This window comes from Oncorhynchus mykiss, chromosome 6 (genome assembly GCF_013265735.2).
Source record: "Oncorhynchus mykiss isolate Arlee chromosome 6, USDA_OmykA_1.1, whole genome shotgun sequence".
Classification (NCBI taxonomy): Eukaryota; Metazoa; Chordata; class Actinopteri; order Salmoniformes; family Salmonidae; genus Oncorhynchus; species Oncorhynchus mykiss.
The window spans coordinates 51926604-51952220 of record NC_048570.1 but is presented as its reverse complement, the minus strand read 5'-3'; the positions used below and the strand labels follow the sequence as shown (position 1 = coordinate 51952220).

Sequence of the window (25617 nt, the reverse complement as noted above, 5' to 3'; positions counted from 1 at the left end):
TGGATTCAATCCGAACCGTGCTAAAGCGCAGCTGTGCAACAAAGCAGCTGTGCTACATACACATTAACATCATCAATGTCTTCATTTACCCACACACTTACACACACACAGCCACCTACATACAGTGGGGAGAACAAGTATTTGATACACTGCCGATTTTGCAAGTTTTACTACTTACAAAGCATGTAGAGGTCTGTAATTTTTATCATAGGTACACTTCAACTGTGAGAGACAGAATCTAAAACAAAAATCCAGATAATCACATTGTATAATTTTTAAGTAATTAATTTGCATTTCATTGCATGACATAAATATTTAATCACCTACCAACCAATAAGAATTCCAGCTCTCACAGACCTGTTGGTTTTTCTTTAAGAAGCCCTCCTGTTCTCCACTCATTACCTGTCCACACACTCAATCAAACAGACCCTCCACAACAGACTCTCCACAAGACTCTCCACAACCTCTCCACAATTGCCAAGACCAGAGAGCTGTGTAAGGACATCAGGGATACAATTGTAGACCTGCACAAGGCTGGGATGGGCTACAGGACAATAGGCAAGCAGCTTGATGAGAAGGCAACAACTTTTGGCGCAATTATTAGAAAATGGAAGAAGTTCAAGATGATGGTCCATCACCCTCGGACTGGGTATTCATGCAAGATCTCACCTCGTGGGGCATCAATGATCATGAGGAAGGTGAGGGATCAGCCCAGAACTATACAGCAGGACCTGGTCAATGACCTGAAGAGAGCTGGGACCACAGTCTCAAAGAAAACCATTAGTAACACACTACGCCGTCATGGATTAAAATCCTGCAGTGCACGCAAGGTCCCCCTGCTCAAGCCAGCGCATGTCCAGGCCCGTCTGAAGTTTGCTAATGACCATCTGGATGATCCAGAGGAGGAATGGGAGAAGGTCATGTGGTCTGATGAGACAAAAATAGAGCTTTTTGGTCTAAACTCCACTTGCCGTGTTTGGAGGAAGAAGAAGGATGAGTACAACCCCAAGAACACCATCCCAACCGTGAAGCATGGAGGTGGAAACATCATTCTTTGGGGATGATTTTCTGCAAAGGGGACAGGACGACTGCACCGTATTGAGGGGAGGATGGATGGGGCCATGTATCGCGAGATCTTGGCCAAAACATCCTTCCCTCAACAAGAGCATTGAAGATGGGTCGTGGCTGGGTCTTCCAGCATGACAATGACCCGAAACACACAGCCAGGGCAACTAAGGAGTGGCTCTGTAAGAATCATCTCAAGGTCCTGGAGTGGCCTAGCCAGTCTCCAGACCTGAACCCAACAGAAAATATTTGGAGGGAGCTGAAAGTCCGTATTGCTCAGCGACAGCCCCGAAACCTGAAGGATCTGGAGAAGGTCTGCATGGAGGAGTGGGCCAAAATCCCTGCTGCAATGTGTGCAAACCTGGTCAAGGACTACAGGAAACGTATGATCTCTGTAATTGCAAACAAAGGTTTCTGTACCAAATATTAAGTTCTGCTTTTCTGATGTATCAAATACTTATGTCATGCAATACAACGCAAATTATGTCCTTAAAAATCATACAATGTCATTTTCTGGATTTTTGTTTTACATTCCGTCTCTCACAGTTGAAGTGTACCTATGATAAAAATTAATGATCTCTACATGCTTTGTAAGTAGGCAAACCTGCAAAATTGGCAGTGTATCAAATACTTGTTCTCCCCACTATATGTCAGCAATGGTGGTAAGCAAAACTAGGTCTATGACGACGTCGCTACGGAAACCACACCGGAGAGGGAAGTTCATCAGACTGTGAGCATAAAGAAGATGGTACAGGTAAACACACATTCTTTGCAGAGCAAACAGGTAAATACAGGTAAACAGAGACCCAGACATATCTACTGGACTTCCACAGACTGGAAATAACATCCCATCACAGATGTCAAGAAGCTGCGCTGTTACATGAGGAGCTGTTCTTGAAATCATAACTCTTGAAAAAGAGTGCATTTCAATGAGACTAATCTGGATAAACTAAATTAATAATTGTTAAACAAATAATAAATCACAAATAACACAGAGAGACCATCAGCTACACACTAGTGTAAATCCTGTCAGCTATACTGTAGTTAATGCCAGGTGTTTCACCAGCCCATAAGATAGTCTGAAAACAAGCAGCACACACAGAAAAATTTGATCGGTAAATAGAACACTGTGCTTGTTCAACTAAACACTTTTGAAGTGTTTATATGAGAAACACCAGAAAGTGTTGAATTTACACTTTTCAAAGTGTTGCCCTTTTAACACCGATACTTTCCAATGCCAAAGCCTAATATAAATATTTGAAATAAATACAGTACCAGTCAAAAGTTTGGACACACCTACTCATTCAAGGGATTTTCTTTAAGTGTACTATTTTCTACATGATATAGGTAGGTGTTAAGATAGGTGTTAAACAAATCAAAATATATTTTATATTTGAGATTCCCAATGCACCCTTTGCCTTGATGACAGCTTTGCACACTCTTGGCATTCTCTCAACCAGCTTAATAAGGTTGGAATGCATTTCAATTAACAGGTGTGCCTTATTAAAAGTTAATTTGTGGAATTTCTTTCCTTCTTAATGCGTTTGAGCCAATCAGTTGTGCTATGACAAGGTAGGGGTGGTATACAGAAGATGGTATTTTACCAAATAAGGCTAAGTCCATATTACGGCAAGAACAGCTCAAATAAGCAAAGAGAAACGATAATCCATCATTACTTTAAGACATGGTCAGTCAATCAGGAAAATGTGATGATCTTTGAAAGTTTGTAGCTAGTTTGTAGCTAGCTAGCTAACATTAGCTGGCTGGCTCGCTAGCTAACGTTACGTTTATGATCTTACTATTTGTATCTCAGAGCCATTTGCATTGCTAGTTATTGCCTAATGTTAGCTAGATAACATTGAACCTGTTTTATTTTAGCTATCTGCAGATTCATGCAGGGTAGTAACGTCATGAGTTGGGATTATGGTTAATCGTTTACCTAGCTAGCTAGCTACATGTCTTAACAAAAGACTCCCCTATGCAAGTAATCATTTCAATAGAATGTCACTACGACAACTGTTGATAGACGTAGCTGGTAAATCTTGGGCTATCTACTCAGATTTCAGAGCGCTCTCGTCTAAGTGTGCCAGAGCGCAGAATAACTGATGAATTTATGAACGCCCAACACCAGTTGAATATGGCCAGTGTCAGTAAACGTTGGCAAAAAAGTGTCAATTGTTGCCAGCAGCACAGTTTCAGTCACCAACGCTCTGGATAACATAAAAACAGCCTCACCAGCTCTGCTAGGGCGAGTAAAATGGTCAGTGAATGGTTCTCATGTTAGCTTGAGTGCTTGACTGTTGTTGTTAGGACAGAATGCTCAGATCAACCATTAAAGAGATGGCAGGGGCTAAAGCTTAAGAGGGTGTGAACGATACTGAATGGGTGTAGATAAAGAACAGCTCTCCAGTAGGTACCAAAACATTCAAAGGCCATTTTCTCAAAAGTGAAGTTACAAGTTTATCAACTTTCAAAGCACAATTACTTTCCCATTGTTCCTCAAAGCAGTGTATGATATACAATTTTGTAGCTCTGTGTCTCCGCTTTTTTTTTTCAATGTAAAAAACACAATTTCAAATTTGCTACTTATGCTACATAAGACCGAATCAAAGAGGTCGGTCACATATGTGGGAACTCCTTCAAGACCGTTGGGAAAGCATTCCTCATGAAGCTAGTTGAGAGAATGCCAAGAGTGTGCAAAGTTGTCATCAAAACAAAGGATGGCTACTTTGAAGAATCTCAAATATAAAATATATTTTGATTTGTTTAACACTTTTTTGGTTACTACATGATTCCATACTTTTCATTTCATAGTTTTGATGTCTTCACTATTATTCTACAATGTAGAAAATAGTAAAAATAAAGAAAAACCCTGGAATGAGTAAGTGTGTCCAAACTTTTGACTGGTACTGTATATTTTAAGATATATTTACATATGACATATAAGTTATAAGTTTACATATATTTACATATAAGTTATATATTTCATAAATATATTTTGGACAAACAGTGTACATGTAAATACATTTTTAATTCCCCAGCATATACAGTACCATGTCAAAAGTTCAAGTTCAAGGGTTTTTCTTTATTTTTACTATTTTTGAATAATAGTGAAGAGATCACAGCTATGAATAACATATATGGGATCATGTAGTAACCGAAAAAGTGTTAAACAAATCAAAATATATTTTACACTATGTCTGCATTGCAGTCTGCAAGTAAAAGTTGTCAAAAATATAATTAGTAAAGTAGAGATACCACAAAATCTACTTAAGTACTACTTAATGGGGGTGTGGGGGGACAATGCAAATAGTCCAGGTAGCCATTTGATTAGCTGTTATGGCTTGGGGGTAGAAGCTGTTTAGAAGCCTCTTGGACCTAGACTTGGCGCTCTGGTACCGCTTGCCGTGCGGTAGCAGAGAGAACAGTCTATGACTAGGGTGGCTGGAGTCTTTGGCGATTTCTTTGGGTCTTCCTCTGACCTCTGACTAAATATTTTACACCACTGCTGCCGGGTTGGGAAGACTAAAATATACCTAAATATACCTACCTAAAGCATCTAAACTGAAACACCCATTTCAGTAACGGGTGTGTTAAGTTCAAGTAACAGATTGAGGGGGGGTGGGCACAGTTTAAATGTGGCCTTACTGCTATTAGCCCATACAAATGCATTGAATAACAGATTCACAATATGGAACAATAGATAATCCCCAAAAAGGAGTCATATTAGTGTGTAGCACAAACTGTTCGGATGCTACAGACAGAAGTTGTCAGAACGGCTGTACCAACTTCAGACAAGTCCCAAGACGCTTGTTCAAAACAGAGAACACCATCTTGTTCGTGAAAGTCTCATCTTTCCATAGAGGGGTCATACTAGTTTGTAGGCCAAACCGTTCAGAGAAGACCAATGTTTCAAGGTCTGACAAACACTGCTCTAGCTCTGCCCCTGCAGATGTGGAAGTGCAACATCGGCGGATGAGGTGGATTAAGACACATCCAATGTAAACTGATGTCTCTAGCTTAAACTGACGGACTTTGATGGGGATTTTTCTTATTATACTAATTATATATATATATTTTTCAATATCTAGACATAGATATTGAAAATAAAAAAAAACATTTCTAAAAAGCAACCTGCAAAAGAGCATGCTGGGAAATATGATAATGATGGGCGTAGTTTTGGTTTAACACTTGTTATTAACACCAACATAGTTTTTTTAATTAAACACCTGAATCAACACTAGAAATGTAACACAGAAAAATCAACATTAGGTAACACTGGCCAATTTAACACCCTGATTGAACAACAGCTTAATAAGCAACAACAGCTGGTGTTCACAAAGTAACACCACATCACGTGTGTGTGTGTGCAGGTGTTTGCATGAGTGAAAAAAATCAGTCCTGACTCCCACACATGCAGCAATCTGCACCAAAGTGTTTGTGCTTGTGTGTGTGTTTAAAGAGCACCTCTGCAAATTCTCACAAAACGGACTGCACTACAGAGGGGGTTAATACAGTTGCTGAATATCAGCTAATAGACAAACTGATAAATCGAAGAAAAAAAAGAAGGAAAAAAAACATAGATAAATTGATTGATGACTTTAATCAATATGAACCACAATCATAGTGATTTTTATGCCCAGGGAATACATCATTTTTGAATATCAGTAAGGTCTTATTCATTCTCCACAGTGAAATGTCAATAGTCTCCAGTGGGTACTCGAAAATATTATGAATGCCCTACTGGGATGCTTGACTACACATACAGTATTTGAAATCTGTATTAGTGTGGTCATTAAAATTGTTCATGATTATTTATGTTGAAAATAAAGTTTTATTTGTCTTTATTGTGCAATAAAAAAGTACAAATCAATTCTGGTTATTGGTGCAGTATTTTGGTGTAGTGTAGTGTATGGTGTTTGTCTGTGTACGTGCATACGTGTGTGTGTGCGTATCTGCAGTAAGCTCATGTTTAGGTTGCAGTGACACACACACACACAGGCCCTTAGACACTGCACCTCTCGCTCTCCCTCTCTCCTTCTCTCCCTCCCTCTACCCCACCCCCCACTGCATATGTTATACAAGAGTTACATAAATCCTCTATCAACCCCTTCAGGAGAATAACCTTAAAACTAGTCCCTGCATGGTAGGACTTGGGCTATTTAATTAAATATTCAGTCATCATTATTCAATATCTATGAACATAATCAATATGTAGTATCTAATCATAGACCCAGAAATGTATAGACGGCAGCATTTTTTGCCCCACATCTTGACATACTGTAAACTACTGTATGACATCATAAAAACAACATGCCAGTTTAAAAAAATGTGAATACAAGAGAGGTAAGACAATTTGTCCTTTAAGAGATGACACAAAATCACAAGAATATACACAGATTAACAACAAGTCTCTGAGGGCCAGCTAACCAAGTTAAATTTCTAAACAACATAATTCTTACAAGTAATGCAATAGAGATCAATGGAAAAATTGTGGAAAGTGCCAACTGTACTAATAATAATTTATTAAAATCTATTTAGAAAAGCTATTTTTGCAATAAAGATGGAGCTATAATAGCATTAAAATAAAGACATTTTGATATAATAACGTAATCTATTACTATAACATTTACACTGAACAAAAATATAAACGCAACATGTAAAGTGCTGGTCCCATGTTTCATGAGCTGAAATAAAAGATCACCAAAATTTTCCACGTGCACATTTCCCCTTTGCCAAGATAATCCATCCATCCAACTCCAACGTCTCTGCGGCCTCACAACCGCAGAGTACGTGTATGGTGTTGTGTGGGCGATCGGTTTGCTGATGTCAACATTGTGAACAGAGTGCCCCATGGTGGCGGTGTGGTTATTGTATGGGCAGGCATAAGCTACAGACAACGAACACAATTGCATTTGATCATTTGCAATTTGAATACACAAAAATACTGTGTTGAGATCTTGAGGCCCATTGTGAGGCCTATTTTTTTCAAGGTATCTGTGACCAACAGATGCATATCTGCATTCCGGGTCATGTGAAATCCATAGATTAGGGCCTAATGCATTTATTTAAATTGACTGATTTCCTCATATGAACTGTAATCTTAGAAATTGTTGCATGTTCTGTTTATGTTTTTGTTCAGTATAGTAAGAGAACCAAACAAGGCATCAGTATTTTTCACTCAAGGGGTCAGTCACATTTGAGGAGTTTTTTAGTGACCTCTGTTTTTAAATGAGGGAGATATAATAATAAAGGTGTATAAGTCTGATAGCAAGAGTGTGATTTCTCTTAACTGAAGTCATAGTACAGATGTTGAGAGTGTTATTTCTCTTAACTCAAGTTAAGTACAGATGTTGAATGATGTGATTCCATCAGTGTGCTACAGTAAAGAGGTGCTATAGTCATGATGTTAGTGGTCTAGTAGCTATAGAGGTTGGTGTTGGTAGGGTAGGAAAGAGCTCCTATTTCAGAACCTGTATAGCAAGCTATCAGAAAGAGCAGACCCGACGGGCTTTATACTGCTCCCTGGAAAGAAAAGATACAAATAGAGGGGGTTTTAGAAAAATGTGAGTCTTCATACAATAAAGTTTAAACAAAACCAAGATTTGAAATTATAAATGTGGCACATACACACACTTACCCCATCATACACACAGACACTGAGTGACACTCTTTCTGTCCTTCCAACTATATACAACTACTGCCCAGTGCTCAAACACACACCTTATCTTATTCAGCCTTGCACACTTCTGTCTTATTCTGTAAACTGGAAGCATCTACCATTTATGAATAATATTGAATTGCATCCCTCAAAACAGCCTCAATTCATTGGGGCATGGACTCAACGAGGTGTCAAAAGTGTTTCACAGGGATGCTGGCACATTTGGACTCCAATGCTTCCCACAGTTGTGTCAAGTTAGTTGGATGTCCTTTGGGTGGTGGACCATTCTTGAAAACACACGGGAAACTGTTGAGTGTGAAAAACCCAGCAGCGTTGCAGTTCTTGACACACTCAAACCGGTGCGCCTTGCACCTAATACCATACCCCGTTCAAAGGCACTTAAATCGTTTGTCTTTCCCATTCACCATCTGAATTGCGCACATACACAATTCATGTCTCAATTCTCTCAAGGCTTAAAAATCCTGATTTAACCAGTCTCTTCCACCCAAATCTACACGGATTGAAGTGGATTTCACAGGTGACATCAAAAAGGGATCATAGTGTTCACCTGGTCAGTCCATAACCAGGTGAGCATGCCCCCATTCTCATCGACGGGGCTGTAGTGGAGCAGCTTGAGAGCTTCAAGTTCCTTGGTGTCCACATCACCAACAAACTATCATGGTCCAAACACACCAAGACAGTCGTGAAGAGGGCACAACAACGCCTATTCCCCCTCAGGAGACTGAAAAGATTTGGCATGGGTCCTCAGATCCTCAAAACATTCTACAGCTGCACCATTGTGAGCATGGTTGCATCACCGCCTGGTATGGCAACTGCTCAGCCTCTGACCACAAGGCACTACAGAGGGTAGTGCGTACGGCCCAGTACATCACTGGAGCCAAGCTTTCTGCCACCCAGGACCTCTATACCAGGAGGGGTCAGAGGAAGACCCAAAGAAATCGCCAAAGACTCCAGCCACCCTAGTCATAGACTGTTCTCTCTGCTACCGCACGGCAAGCGGTACCAGAGCGCCAAGTCTAGGTCCAAGAGGCTTCTAAACAGCTTCTACCCCCAAGCCATAACAGCTAATCAAATGGCTACCTGGACTATTTGCATTGTCCCCCCACACCCCCATTTTTACGCTGCTGATACTCTCTGTTTATTATCCATGCATAGTAACTTTATCTCTACCTACATGTACATATTACCTAAATCACCTCGACTAACCGGTGCCCCCGCACATTGACTCTGTACCATTGCCCCCTGAATAAAGCACCACTACTGTTATTTTATTGTTGTTTTTTATTGTTATTTTTCGATTTGTCTTATTTTTTTATTTTTTTTATTAACTCTTATTTTTCTTAAAACTGCATTGTTGGTTAAAGGCATTTAAGTAAGCATTTCACTCTTAAGGTCTATCTATACCTGTTGTATTTCGGCATGTGACAAATAACATTTGATTTGATTTTGACATTGCAAGTGTTTCGTAAACTCAGTGTTTACACCCACACACACACACAAACACACACACACACAGCACAACCCCTTATTAACATCCCTGTGTGTGTTACCTGTGTGTGAAAGCCAGTGCGTTCTGAGACGGTTCAGGACGGGGATCGGGTGTGATGTCACAGGGGTCATCTGTCCCATTGATGTTGTCCATGGCGGGAGGAGTCACAGGAGTCAGAGGTGAAGAGAGTTCACCTGCTGGCGACTCCTACATACAGGACAAGCAATCAATCCATCAATCAACATATAACTAAAGAATTGTTTACAGTGCTTCTTATAAACCCATTAGTCTGAAAGTGCTGAACAGTGATTCTGGATTTATCTAGCAAAGAGCAAGCATTGTATGAGAATGAAATTATTTCAAATTAACCAAGTCATTTTTTCATGAGGAGATTCAGCAGTCATCTTCTTCCTCTGTTCGGCGTGAGAGAGAGATCGAGAAAATTGGAAATAAATAAATAAAGAGAAAACAAATAGAGAGAGACAGATAGGAGAATCTGGTGATAAGCTCATAGCTCTGTATTACCAAGAGGACATTACTGAGCTGTTCTGCCTGCCAAAGCTTATTGTAGCTCAGAGAAATTGCAGATAAACGTTTATCTTTATTTCCCAAACAATTAAGCCTATGTGACCAAACTAAACATTTACACACTTTAATTACATGAAACAAAACAATTAAGGGGTTATAAACTGGCCATTGTACAAACTCAAACCATGCACCACTTAGGGCTGACGGACAGAGATAACTGAGACTTAATCACTGTAGGAAATTACTTTCAGGACATTCCCATTGAAAGTATAATTTCATAATCTACATTTATAAGTGGCCTTATTGAAGAAGGCTGGGTTAATGTATGCTTATCATACTCTCAATGCTGTTCTCAGACTTCTACATGTGCAACAATGTCCGTTTCCATTGTGCTGACATATTTAGTGTAGCATCAAATAATTTTTGGATGGAGGAATCGGATGGAGGAACCATTCATCAGCATCCTGTTTTCTGTGCATGTAATGATGTGATGTAAACTGATGCAATGTGTAGTAAAATAGCAGGGTTTCCCTGGACTAGAGAGGGTGTTAAGCTGGTTTTTGAAGTGGTGGGACTCTGGGGATTGAATCTTAAAAACAACCTAATTTCTTCCATTTCTGTTCAAAGGAGGACAATTAAATATGCAGCGAAAACACAAAAATCTAACAAATGCAGGGATTTCCAAGTTCATATGTTTGTTGCGTGGTTCTCTTTTTTTCCAGCTGTTAACTTATGAAGTACCACAGCAGAGTGTTGTGACCTTTTTAGTGTGAGTACCTAAGAGGGAGCAGTGGCTGTGTTTTTAGTGGTGAATACCTGAGAGGGAGAGGTGGCTAGTTCCATCTTTCCATCTTGACTTTTTCCCTTGGCCTGACGTGCTGCCTCCTTATACTCTGAAAACTTCTCTGCAAACTGGAGAGAGAGACAGAGACTGGTCACATACTCTGAGAGGTAGAACGTAAATTTCTAGTTCTAATACAAAATATTTGTCACTTTAGGGTACACCTGTGCACACACAAAAAAACACACTAGTATGTTAGTATTAAGAGGGTAGAGGAGGTTGTCATTAGCGACCAAATGGGAGGCATCTGATTTGACGTCCAACATTTGGGCTATGGAATGGAGGCCCCTACCCATAATGCTTCGGTAGAAATGTGAGCGATGTACGTCAACCAGAGAATGGCACAGTAACCCTTACAGTAAAACCCATGCCAGTGCGCGGACACAGGCATGCACATAGAGACATAGTAACATCATAGGAACATTAGAAACATAAATAAACACAGACAAACTGGGTAAACTCCTCTTTCTCGATTCACTCTCCCTCTCTCTCCCTTGTGGGAGGGGCTTAATTTATATTATGCCACCAGCTGTTCTCTGTCACACTTTCCAAAGTCCAAAGTGACTTACAGCTTTGTCATACATTGTGTCATGACTTCATTGTGAGGATCCAAAGGATCAGGTTACAGTGGATCAGCTCTACAGAGCTCTCTCTCTCCCACAGAGGGAAGAGGGATTGATGTGGGGTTTTTATGACACCTTACATCAATCATAAATTGTAAGTCAGCAGACTCCTAGTAATATAAACCCCTACTAGAATATCTAACAGTTAGTCATATAAACCCCCTACTAGAATATCTAACTTGAGTTTAATGGCCCCGACAGAGATGGCCGCTTCGCGTTGCTAGGAAACTATGCAGTATTTAGTTTTTGTACGTGTTATTTCTTACATTGGTACCCCAGGTAATCTTAGGTTTCATTACATACAGTCGGGAGGAACTACTGAACATAAGAGCAACGTCAACTCACCATCATTACGACCAGGAATATGACTTTCCCGAAGCGGATACTGTGTTTTGACTTCCACCCAGGACAATGGATCGGATCCCAGCCGGCGACCCAAAACAACGACGCCGTAAAAGGGGCAAAGCGGTCTTCTGGTCAGGCTCCGGAGACAGGCACATCGCGCACCACTCCCTAGCATACTACTCGCCAATGGCCAGTCTCTTGACAACAAGGTTGATAAAATCCGAGCAAGGGTAGCATTCCAGAGAGACATCAGAGACTGTAACGTTCTTTGCTTCATGGAAACATGGCTCACTCGAGAGACGCTATCGGAGTCGGTGCAGCCAGCTGGTTTCTTCATGCATCGCGCCGACAGAGACAAGCATCTTTCTGATAAGAAGAGGGGCAGGGGAGTATGCCTTATGATTAACGAGACGTAGTGTGATCATAACAACATACAGGAACTCAAGTCCTTCTGTTCACCTGAAGGCTAATCTGAAAACAAGACTCCCTAAATTCTATCAGCATATCGATTGCGCAACCAAGGCTGGTAAAACCCTGGATCATTGTTATTTTAACTTCCACGACGCATATAAGGCCCTCCCCCGCCCTCCTTTCAGAAAAGCTGACCACAACTCCATTTTGTTGCTTCCACCCTACAGACAGAGACTAAAACAAGAAGCTCAGGTCTGTTCAACGCTGGTCCGACCAATCTGATTCCACGCTTCAAGACTGCTTCGATCACGTGGATTGGGATATGTTCCGTATTGCATCCAACAACAACATTGACGAATACGCTGATTCGGTGAGCAAGTTCATTAGAAAGTGCATCGGCGATGTTATACCCACAACAACGATTAAAACATTTCCAAACCAGAAACCGTGGAAAGATGGCAGCATACGCGCAAAACTGAAAGCGAGAACCACTGCTTTTAACCAGGGCAAGGTGACCGGAAATATGACCGAATACAAACAGTGTAGCTATTCCCTCCGCAAGGCAATCAAACAAGCTAAGCGTCAGTATAGAGACAAAGTAGAGTTGCAATTCAACGGCTCAGACACGAGGTATGTGGCAGGGTCTACAGTCAATCACGGATTACAAAAAGGAAACCAGCCCCGTCGTCTGGCTCCCAGACAGACTAAATAACTTCTTTGCTCGACAATACAGTGCCACTGACACGGCTGCTACCAAAACCTGCGGACACTCCTTCACTGCAGCCGACGTGAGTAAAACATTTAAACGTGTTAACCCTCGCTGCAGGCCCAGAAGGCATCCCCAGCTGCGTCCTCAGAGCATGCTGGCTGGTGTGTTTAAGGACATATTCAATCAATCCTTATCCCAGTCTGCTGTTCCCACATGCTTCAAGAGGGCCAGCATTATTCCTGTTCCCAAGAAAGCTAAGGTAACTAAACGACTACCGCCCTGTAGCACTCACTTCCGTCATCATGAAGTGCTTTGAGAGACTAGTCAAGGACCATAATCACCTCCACCCTACCTGACACCCTAGACCCACTCCAATTTGCTTACCGCCCCAATATGTCCACAGACGTAGCAATCGCTACCACACTGCACACTGCCCTAACCCATCTGGACAAGAGGAATACCTATGTGAGAATGCTGTTCGTGGACTAAAGCTCAGCATTTAACACCATAGTACCCTCCAAACTCGTCATCAAGCTCGAGACCCTGGGTCTCGACCACGCCCTGTGCAACTGGGTACTGGACTTCCTGACGGGCCGCCCCCAGGTGGTGAGGGTAGGTAACAACATCTCCACCCCGCTGATCATCAACACTGGGGCCCCACAAGGGTGCGTTCTGAGCCCTCTACAGTACCTCCTGTTCACCCATGACTGCGTGGCCATGCACGCCTCCAACTCAATCATCAAGTTTGCGGACGACACTACAGAGGTAGGCTTGATTACCAACAACGACAAGACGGACTACAGGGAGGAGGTGAGGGCCCTCGGTGTGTGGTGTCAGGAAAATAACCTCACACTCAACGTCAACAAAACAAAGGAGATGATTGTGGACTTCAGGAGACAGCAGAGGGAGCATCCCCCTATCCACATCGACGGGACAGTAGTGGAGAAGGTAGTAAGTTTTAAGTTCCTGAGCGTACACATCACAGACAAACTGAATTGGTCCACCCACACAGACAGCATTGTGAAGAAGGCGCAGCAGCGCCTCTTCAACCTCAGGAGGCTGAAGAAATTCAGCTTGTCACCAAAAGCACTCACAAACTTCTACAGATGCACAATCGAGAGCATCCTGTCGGGCTGTATCACCGCCTGGTACGGCAACTGCTCCGCCTACAACCGTAAGGCTCTCCAGAGGGTAGTGAGGTCTGCACAACACATCACCGGGGGCAAACTACCTGCCCTCCAGGACACCTACACCACCCGATATCACAGGAAGGCCATAAAGATCATCAAGGACAACAACCACCCGAGCCACTGCCTGTTTACCCCGCTATCATCCAGAAGGCGAGGTCAGTACACGTGCATCAAAGCTGGGACCGAGAGACTGAAAAACAGCTTCTATCTCAAGGCCACCACTAACATTGAGTGGCTGCTGCCAACATACTAACTCCAGGCACTTTAATAATGGAAAGTGATGTAAAAAATGTATCACTAGCCACTTTAAACAATGCCACTTAATATAATGTTTACATACCCTTGCAAATAAATTCATTAAAAATCCTACAATGTGATTTTCTGGATTTTTGTTTCTCATAATTTTGCACGCCCAATTTTTCAGTTTTTGATTTGTTAAAAAAGTTTGAAATATCCAATAAAAGTCGTTCCACTTCATGATTGTGTCCCACTTGTTGTTGATTCTTCACAAAAAAATACAGTTTTATATCTTTATGTTTGAAGCCTGAAATGTGGCAAAAGGTCGCAAAGTTCAAGTGGGCCGAATACTTTTGCAAGGCACTGTATCTTTATGTACATATTCTTTACCCCTTTACACTTGTGTGTATAAGGTAGTAGTTGTGGAATTGTTAGGTTAGATTACTCGTTGGTTATTACCGCATTGTCGGAACTAGAAGCACAAGCATTAACATCTGCTAACCATGTGTATGTGACAAATAAAATTTGATTTGATTTGATTTCTGGTCTCTAGTATGGGTGATTGGAATATATGTCTGCCTTATGAAGAGTTTATCGCTCAAAACTACAACATCCAACAATGGACACAGGGACAATTATTTCATCCTCCGAATTTTGGTAATGATAAGAGATGGAATGTGGAAGATTGACTATTTTGTGATGTCATTAAAAGTTAAATGAAGACGTTATAACGACAATAATGTAACTTGAAGGGTTTTCATAATGTGTATCTCATGTTGACATACTTTACGTTGTGCAGAAAATATCCAGATTAAAGAGAATGTTTTTGTTAAGAGAAGACTGTGATTTTAGTTATCTAACGAGATCATAGTAAATTCTGATACATTGCCTCATAACTAGCTACGCCCCAGGGAACGCAGGGAGCGTGTCAGCAAGACAGAAATGCCCCCTTTCTACTCAAGGTTATAAAGCACTTGAGTTAAGAATTAACATATCAGACTAGAGGGTCTACGATTAGTCGCGATGCCGAAACGCAACATGAGGTTGAAGAAGACAAAAGAACCTCTTAACAAACAATGCCACGGTTGAGTAGCTGTGCTTAGTATTGTATCTCGTCAGAGATTTACACCAGAGAACGAAGGAGATGGCCATACAAAGAACAAGGCCGAACCTCTCTCACAAAGTGGAACTCGGCGCACGAAGGCCTGGGCCAAACAGAGAAACACCAAAGAGATACCCAACGACGACCTTCAACATGTAAATACATGCCTTACACTTCTTACCCATAAGATCGTTAGTTCGGGGCAAGGTATCAGGGAAAAAGTAAGTGCAGTTTACAAATGTATCCAAGTGTTGTTTCTCTTTCTCTCTCACTCTCGCTCTCTCTCTTTAAATCTCCATCTTGTGTAACACGTTATATTATCTTGCTCCGCTAGGGACCTGTTGTCATCGCATTACGTTTCTAATCAATAACCTATACCGTGTGTGTGTATGTGAATCTTATGTTATCATTTAGCTTGTTAGTAAATAATTAAATACATTTGTGTGGTACGGAATGATCAGTGAGACCCGGGTTTGTGCAGATTCACGGAGTCTACGACTGATATGAGGAAATTATTAATTGATGACTGGTATGATATGTATATACAGTTGAAGTCGGAAGTTTACATACACTTAGGTTGGAGTCATTAAAACTTGTTTTTCAACCACTCCACAAGTTTCTTGTTAACAAACTATAGTTTTGGCAAGTCGGTTAGGACATCTACTTTGTGCATGACACAAGTAATGTTTCCAACAATTGTTTACAGACAGATTATTTCACTTATAATTCACTATATTCCAATTTCAGTGGGTCAGAAGTTTATATTAAACAGCTTGGAAAATTCCAGAAAATTATGTCATGGCTTTAGAAGCATTTGATTACGAATCTTATAGCTTGGGGGTAGAAGCTGTTTAGAAGCCTCTTGGACCTAGACTTGCTTCTCCGGTACCGCTTGCCCTGCGGTAGTCTATAACTAGGTGGCTGGAGTCTTTGACAATTTTTTGGACGTACGCACTGCCCTCTGTAGTGCCTTGTGGTCAGAGGCCGAGCAGTTATGCAACCCGTCAGTGATGCAACCCGTCGGGATGCTCTAGATGGTGCAGCTGTAGAACCTTTTCTTCATGGTGCAGCTGTATAACCATTTGATGATCTGAGGACAAATGCCAAATATTTTCAGTCTCTTGTGGGGGAATAGGTTTTTTCGTGTCGTCTTCACGACTGTCTTGCTGTGCTTGGACCATGTTAATTTGCTGGTGATGTGGACACCAAGGAACTTGAATCTCTCAACCTGCTCCACTACAGCCCAGTCGATGAGAATGGGGGCGTGCTCGGTCCTCCGTTTCCTGTAGTCCACAATCATCTCCTTTGTGTTGATCACGTTGAGGCAGAGGTTGTTGTCTTGTCACCACACAGCCAGGTCTCTGACCACCTCCATATAGGCTGTCTCATTGTTGTCGGTGATCAGGCCTAACACCGTTGTGTAATCTGTAAACTTAATGATTGTGCTGGAGTCGTGCCTGGTCATGCAGTCATGAGCGAACAGGTAGTACAGAAGGGAACTGAGCATGCACCCCTGAGGGGCCCCCCATGTTGAAGATCAGCGTGATAGATGTGTTGTTACCTACCCAAGGCCCCTGGGGTGAACAGATCATACAATTTCATAGAAATTACATGGAAACAACGTTGATTCAACCAGTGTGTGCTCAGAGGGTTCATTATTACTGGATTACTAGTGGAATATTGATTGAGATTTTATACCCAATGTTAATATCCCTAATCATGAAATTAAGACATTAATGATTATAAGACTAAGAACATCATTATTCTGCTTATTCTCTCTATGTGTGTGGGTGTGTATATGTGCGTGGGTGCGAGTGTGTGTGCGCCCGTGTGTGGATGCGTGTGTATGTGTGGGTGCATGTGTATGTGTGTGCGTGTGTGGGTGTGTGCGTGTGTGGGTGCGCGTGTATGTGTGGGTGCGTGTGTTTTTTTTTTTATTTCACCTTTATTTAACCAGGTAGGCCATTTGAGAACAAGTTCTCATTTACAACTCGTGTGTGTGTGTGTGTGTGTGTGTGTGTGTGTGTGTGTGTGTGTGTGTGTGTGTGTGTGTGTGTGTGTGTGTGTGTGGATGGATGGATAGATGGGTGCGTGTGTGTGGGTGGGTGCATGTATGCATATCCGTCTTGTCTGAGAGTAGGGCTGCTGCGTGCATCCCCGGGCTCACGACATAGCTTAATCATACTGCAGAGGAAAGAAGCACCCGCCCACATACACACACACTGACACACACACATACTGCCTCATTAGAGCTAAAAGTGGAAGAGCTACCCAGCGAGAAGAAAGAAAGAACAGTGAAGAAGAGAGAAAGAAAGCGCAGAGGGAACCACTTTTAAGGGATGCGTGTGTCTGTGTACCTTGGTCAGGTGGTGTTCAGTAGAGAAGCCCAAGCCATAAACAGTGTTAGCTCTGCTGTCGGCCCACTGGCCAAACTTCTGAGACGTCTTTGTGAAGGTCATGTTGGGGCTGATGGTACTGTTGATTATCGCCTACAGGAGCAAACACACACATTAGATCAAATTACAACAAATCAAACCCACAAGACTAAAATACCCAGAGAGGAGAGTGGACTCAAGTCCAGACCTAAAATGGACCCTGTCCCTATCACACAGTAAGACATTCACGCACACCTATTAGGGGACTCCTGGCTCTGTCTGACACATGAGCTGAATAAAACACATTCTAGATTCCGGCACTCGGCTGAATCATGCCAGTGTTAGCTATGCTGTCCACCCACTGACATGTTTGTACATTAGATGGTCCATTAACGCTAGACAAACCCACTAAACTGGATGTGTTAAAATGGTGCTAGTTATCTTTCCCTTGGCATTGGATGATGGTGCAGTCACCTTGTGATTAATGTCTTTAGAATGTTTTTAGAGCTTTCCAATGAACCAAATCATTTTCCGAGCTACAGCCTACAAAAATTATGACCCTTCTACTATGCTTTTTAAAGATACTTGTCTCACATGTAACTTACTGGCCTGCTACACTAGACACGTAACTTTTTAGGAGTGTGAGACGCTCCAATTCAATGAAAACTGGGCGGAAGCAGTGCGGCTCTGCAAGATGCTCGTGCTGCTCAGCGTAAACTTCAATTTTCAAGATTTCAGGCATGCAGCTCACAATTGAGAACACTTGAAGTAGCTCACACTGCCCATGCTGGACAAAAGTTATGCTTCCAGTGTAGCAGGTGAAAAACCTACTGCTTTTGCAATATCACAGTGCAGCTCCTATGTTGTACTCAAACAACCAAAATGAACTTCTAACAATGTCCATAAAGACCTGCACAGTGTTAGAAAAAAATACCTGCAAGTGGCCATAGCATTGAGGCATAACAGGAGTTTCAGTATCTCAGGGGAGTTATGCGTGTTATAAGCACTATAAGTAGCCTTTACCTTGGTGCCGTCGAGGCTGATGATGCGGTAAACGTTGCGGGTGCTGTCATAGAAGTAGGACACAGTGACAGCGTGTTTACTGGTGGGCACCCAGTTCTTCTTGGTGTTGGGGTCAATCTGGAACGCATGGGCCCGCGTGCTGTAGATCGGCTGCTCCCTGAAGGGGGCCAAGAAGAAGTGGTGAACCTCTTTGTGCCTTAACACCATTGTCTGGCCAAACTCGCCTATTCCAAAGTTACTGTTGCCGTTGTTGTCCGGGGAATGGGATCGTCCCGGTAACCGAATCACCAACTCGCCACCGCCTTCCATGACAACCACAGGGAGGGCAGCGTGTGGTTAAAGTTCACCAACTGATTGACTGACAGTCAATGTGCACACACACACACACACACACACACACACACACACACACACACAAACACACACAGCCTACACACCACCTTCTCCACACACACTATCTTCTTATACACACAGACCTCCTATAAACATACACAGACCTACTACACCCACATACAGGCCACATACACACCAATCATGCTGCACATACTAATACATGCCGCAGGTAGCGTAGTGGTTAAGAGCGTTGGGCCAGTAACCGAAAGTTCGCTGTGTTGAATCCCCGAGCCGACAAGGTAAAAAAAATCTGTAAATGTGCTCTTGAGCAAGGCACTTAAACCTAATTGCTCCTGTAATTCTCTCTGGATAACAGTGTCTGCTAAATGGTACTTCCTATACATGTAGGCTATACAAGTGCATATCCACGCAGTCTCTCCTCTGAATGGCAGTGCTGTCTCTCCCTGCTCTGATTTGGGAATGCCAGTGGTATGGTGAGAGAGGGGCTACAGGCTAAATATAGAGAACCGGCTAAATATAGAGAAAAGTTACGAAATCTCACATAGTATCAAACGTGACTGTGGGGTCATAGAAGCTGCAGGCACAGTGATTTGAGCTATCCGAATGGACAGCAATACACTTGAATTTAAAATAAATAGTGGTGCAAGGCTTTATTGGCTTTTCTACAGAAATGTTAGGTGATCGACTAGGAATGCCTTGTAGATTGACCAGTCGACTGCGATCGACCGGTTGATAACCACTGCTGTACATAATCAACAAAGAGAGGGGGAGGAGGAGAGAAGGGAGGGAGGGAAAGCAGTGGTTGTAAATGTGAAGTTCGAAGGCCTGAGGAAGTTCATATTGGAAACTTTTCTAATACATATGAATGGAGTGCAGATTGCCAGCGGCTGCCAGTGAAAGCATTTATTGGCTGTGAGTAGATTTTTCAAAAACATCCACCACTCCTATCCCTCTTCAGAAGCAAGTAAGCTAATTTACTGTGCTAGCATCACTAGCATGGAATATTTTTGAAAATTGACATTTCGGAAATTTTCAATCTCCACTTCTGTTTGAACGTGCCTATTCCAGTTGTTGGGAGAGGCAAATGTGTCAAAATATTCTATAGGATTTATGATTTTTCTACTGGAATCCTATATCAAAATCCTATTGGACTACGTTTTCCTATTGGAAATAAAAAGTGATCCTATAGGATTCTTGCAGTCCTATAGGATATTGTATCACCTGTATCAGAATCCTATTGGAATCCTATTGAACTACTTTTTTCCCATTGGAAATCAAAAGTAATCTGATAGGATCCTTTAGGTTTTCACTACTCTGGACGGTTCTGACTTAGAATATGTGGACAACTACAAATACCTAGGTGTCTGGTTAGATTGTAAACTCTCCTTCCAGACTCACATTAAGCATCTCCAATCCCAAATTAAATCTAGAATCGGCTTCCTATTTCGCAACAAAGCATCCTTCACTCATGCTGCCAAACATACCCTGCCGATTCTGATGTCAGACCATAGAATTAGGAATTAGAATACTAGAGTTGACATGAACCTTCTTATGATGGTCCAAAGGTCAGCCATGTTGGTCAGGAAGTTGTACAACCATGGTTTGCCAGTGCTGTGATAGTGTAAAACAATGAACGTGAAGAATTTATTGGCACTGTATGTGTTAGCTAGCTAGCCAGACAGATTTAGAGGAATGATTCCATTCATTTTTCAAATTAACTGCCAATATGCCAAAATTACATTCAAACAATGCAGTCAATCCACTATGGAACGCTGTTTGGGTCTTTGTGTGTCAAAAAAGATACACGTCAAATAATACTATTTGACGCCTCAAATAAGCTTTTAATTTGACATGTCAAATAACACAATTCTATTATTGATTGTTGTTTTTGCTGAATTTGCATGTACAAGCCAAGCGCCATCATTACGATCACTGTCAAAGCTGTACAATACTGCGTTGATAATAAGGCATTATTTGTTCGACCGAATGGGAATACGTCTGTGTGAGCATTTGAAATTAGATCAAGATCAAACGAGCAGGATAAAAAAAGTTTGCAAATATCTTTGATAGAGATGTTATTAGCAACTTCTGGGGTAGCTAGCTAGCTCGCTAGCTTTAGCTTGGTACCTAGCTAGCATCAATGCAACCAGACTGAAAACAATGACCAGTGGAAACTGCAGACATTTTCAATATTGTTAGCAATGATTTAGGAATCCATGTGAGTAAGTATTAGCTAGGTAGCCACTTGTTGTTCTCCTATTGAAATAACTAGCTTGCCAGGTACTTAACCCTGTTGCCCAAAACTAATGTTATAAGCAGCCAGCTAGCTTCCTCTGACTAGTATGGCTTGACCGGACTGGGTTATGTGTTGTGAAGCTAGTCATAATAAGGGGTAGCCACAATAGTAGAATTTGCATTTCACCTTTAAGATAAAAGATCCCATTTGAAAGTGATGAAGAAAGTTACAATTGGTGGAATCATGCCATATTTAGACTAGATCATGTTAAACAAGGTTGCAGTGTTGGAATGTGGAGCAATGAAATGGTCTGTCAGTCTACTCGGTGACACCCACAGAACACAACTGTGAAGAGTTTACGCAAATATTAGCGTCTTAGCTCTTATTGCGGGACTTTGACTGTGGGAAATCAAATCAAATTTTATTAGTCACATGCACCGAATACAGGTGTAGACCTTACAGTGAAATGCTTACTTACAAGCCCCGAACCAACAGAAATAAGGATAAGAATAAGAAATAAAAGCAAGAAGTAATTAAAGAGCAGCAGTAAAATAACAATAGCAAGACAATATACAGGGGGTACCGGTACAGAGTCAATGTGCAATAGCTCGAGACTTCCTTAGATATCGTGCACCAGCTGCTATTTACAAAAATACATATTCTGACGCTCCTTGTCTTACCAGACACCGTTGTTTTATCCTGCCTGTATAGCGTATAACCAGCCAGCTGTATGTTGATAGTGTCGTCGTTCAGCCACAACTCCGTGAAGCATAAGATATTACAGATTTGAATGTCCCGTTGGTAGTTTATTCTTCCGCGAAGGTCATCGATTTCATTCTCCAAAGATTGCACGTTTGCTAGCAGAATGGAAGGAAGTGGAGGTTAATTCAATCGCTTATGAATTCTCAGAAGGCAGCCCGACCTCTGGCCCCTTTTTCTCCACCTCCTCTTCACGGGGATCTGGGCCTGTTCCCGAGAAAGCAGTATATCATTCGTGTCGGGCTCGTCAGACTCGTTAAAGGAAAAAAAGGATTCTGCCAGTCAGTGGTGAGTAATCGCAGTCCTGATGTCCAGAAGTTATTTTCAGTCACAAGAGACGATAGCGGCAACATTATGTACAAAATAAGTTACAAACAACGCAAAGAAACAAAAAAAAAAACACAATCTGTTGGGGACATGGAAAAAAGTCAACCTTCTTCTCCGGTGCCATTGTTACCTCCCCAGTCAGCCTATTGTGTGTATTGACATTCATATTGTACTGTACAGCCTTACTTAAGTATTGGGGTTAAATTAAATGGGGTATCAGTCTACTCGGTACCCAAGTGCTTTTTTCCCAAAGACCTCAGCGGTATCAAGCTCCAAAATATCTACGTTGTATTGTTTTTCCTCTGGAATAGTGTTTAATGCACATAGTAGGTTGACTGGTACAATAAATCTGCCTCAATTCGCCGTGTTTTCAGAGTCCCAAAATAAGAGCTACAAAGCTAATGTTCTCTGGGTGTCACAGAGTAGACTGATACCCGATGTCATTTATCCACAATCCACACCCTGACCTTAGAGAGCCGTTTTATTTCTCTATTTGGTTAGGTCAGGGTGTGATGTGGGGTGGGCAATCTATGTTCTGTTTTCTATGTTTCTTTATTTCTATGTTCTGGCCGGGTATGGTTCTCAATCAGGGACAGCTGTCTATTGTTGTCTCTGATTGGGAATCATACTTAGGTAGCCCTTTTTCCCTCCTTTGATTGTGAGTAGTTAACTTTGTTAGAGGCATCATAACCCTGTTAAGTTTCACGTTTGTTTTGTATTGTTTATTGTTTTTGTTGGCGACATTTGAATAAAAAGGAATATGTACGCTCACCACGCTGCACCTTGATCCACTTCTTATGACGGCCTTGACAGTAAGGCTGTACAGTGAAATAAGTATGCCACAAATGTAATTCTAAAGTCTAATACATCCAGTGTTATTTCAACAAATGTTGGTCAAATGATTGTCGTTTGTTGAATTTATATAACATTCCAACCTTGTTTAGCATGATCTATTCCATTAAGGCATGATGCCACTATTTGTATTCATTTTCATCACTTTCAATGGGAGACTTTTATTTTGAAGGCGAACCGCAATTTCCACTACTGTGGCTAACCCCCATTAGTCAAATAAGAACTGTCTTATAAATTAGGGGTATTTTAGATAATGACACCTAGCTAGATAGCTAGCTAGCTAACTATAACTACTGAAACAGATTGTCGTTTTGCTATGATTTTGGGGAAGAACATTGTTTGCATCCATCAGCTAGCTAGCTTTTTTATGACCAGCACTGTTCAGAGCTTGGGGAAGTTGTCTGTGCTCGTGTGGCAGAGGCAGGTGCACGAGACAAACTTTACCAGCATCATAGCATTCGTATCAGTGAATCGTTGTGACATATGAAATATGAGTGATCGTGTAATAACTAGGTAAAAAATGTATGAACGTGTTAAATTATTATGTGACATGTAGTCATATCCAGGTCCTGATTGGTAAACAAGCTTATTTGATGCGTCAAATTGTGTTATGTGACGTGTATCTTTTTCGACACACAAACACCCAAATGGCATTTCCATTTCAAGGAAGCAGACTATGATTGCAAATGCGGAGGGAGTTGAAAAGAGACCACAGATGGCAGTTGTATAAAACACCTGTCTCCAGATTACATCTTCAAACTAAGGGCAACAATGGCATCCATGACAGAGAGGGAGTAGAGTTCATCCATGTATTGGGGTAAGAGTCTAGCAACATTTTCAGATATTATATGTCTCCAATTTTGTCAGAAAGTGTTTTCATTTCAAGTTAAAGCGTACTGTTAGCTATAAACCAACCAATCAATCTTTTAAAACTATAACCAATCACCACCATTGCTAATGCAGACACTAACACTACTATAACTTATTTCATAACCATACATACTTTAAAACAAGCTAGCAAGCACACCACATTTTCTTTAGAATATTTACTTTTCAGTGATCACTGTTAGCCTAGAGATAATGTATTAGTTAGAACTACAGCTAGCTATCAGTAGGTCTAGATTCTAACCTATTCTACTTAGTTATTTTTTCTATGTACTGGGCCGTACTCACTACCCTCTGTAGTGCCTTGCGGTCGGAGGCCGAGCAGTTTCAATACCAGGCGGTGATGCAACCAGAAAACCACATTATAGGATTTTTAATGAATTTATTTGCAAATTATGGTGGAAAATAAGTATTTGGTCACGTAAAAACAAGCAAGATTTCTGGCTCTCACAGACCTGTAACTTCTTCTTTAAGAGGCTCCTCTGTCCTCCACTCGTTACCTGTATTAATGGCACCTGTTTTAACTTGTTATCAGTATAAAAGACACCTGTCCACAACCTCAAACAGTCACACTCCAAACTCCCCTATGGCCAAGACCAAAGAGCTGTCAAAGGACACCAAAAACAAAATTGTAGACCTGCACCAGGCTGGGAAGACTGAATCTGCAATAGTCAAGCAGCTTGGTTTGAAGAAATCAACTGTGGGAGCAATTATTAGGAAATGGACATACAAGACCACTGATAATCTCCCTCGATCTGGGGCTCCACGCAAGATCTCACCCCGTGGGGTCAAAATGATCACAAGACCTAGTGAATGACCTGCAGAGAGCTGGGATCAAAGTAGCAAAGCCTACCATCAGTAACACACTACGCCGCCAGGGACTCAAATCCTGCAGTGCCAGACGTGTCCCCCTGCTTAAGCCAGTACATGTCTAGGCCCGTCTGAAGTTTGCTAGAGAGCATTTGGATGATCCAGAAGAAGACTGGGAGAATGTCATATGGTCAGATGAAACCAAAATATAACTTTTTGAAAAAACTCAACTCATCGTGTTTGGAGGACAAAGAAGGCAGTTATATACATGATAATAAAACATGTAAATATTAAAATACATTTTACAACAGATTTCACAATACATTAATTGGGTGTTTGGATTGATAAAGATCTAATGTTTAAAAAACATATGCAAGTTAAATAGTTATGATTTAAAGTGAGCTTCTTTTTTAGAAATAGATCTTGACAACTTTCCTGCTAGTTTTGGACTATGGTGACACCATTTTAGCAAAACGCAGCAGACACCACTCTAAAACCTTTGGCTGCAGTCTCCATAGCGCACTTCCCTTCATCACAGGTGACAGGTTTAATATTCATCACTACATCCTGTATCAAAGGGTCAGCTGGACCTCACCAAAGTCCCGTACATAACGTCAATACTCCCTGTTTGCTTACAAAGCTATTCTGAAAAAGCTTCCAACCTACCTAATTTAAACCCGTTCACAGGGATGGTTAACTCTCGAGGTTAAAATAGTCCATACCGATCGGGGCAGATCCACTTTCAGTTCTAATGCCTCCCATTCTTGAAATAGC

General features: G+C 41.6%; 1 protein-coding gene across 2 annotated transcripts in view; it reads right to left on the bottom strand.

The window, feature by feature from the left end:
* homer1b (homer scaffold protein 1b) overlaps window positions 1-25617 on the bottom strand; it is a 123593-nt gene that overhangs the window by 54655 nt on the left and 43321 nt on the right. The window contains exons 2-5 of one of the 2 annotated variants that reach the window (XM_021606787.2): window positions 18621-18777; window positions 17580-17711; window positions 10581-10676; window positions 9298-9443 (exon numbers count right to left, since the gene is read on the bottom strand). In XM_021606787.2, the coding sequence (XP_021462462.2) occupies window positions 9298-9443; window positions 10581-10676; window positions 17580-17711; window positions 18621-18777 (531 nt within the window). Of the gene's footprint in view, window positions 1-9297; window positions 9444-10580; window positions 10677-17579; window positions 17712-18620; window positions 19450-25617 lie in introns of those variants that run through there. The other variant, XM_021606786.2, reaches the window with a different exon arrangement.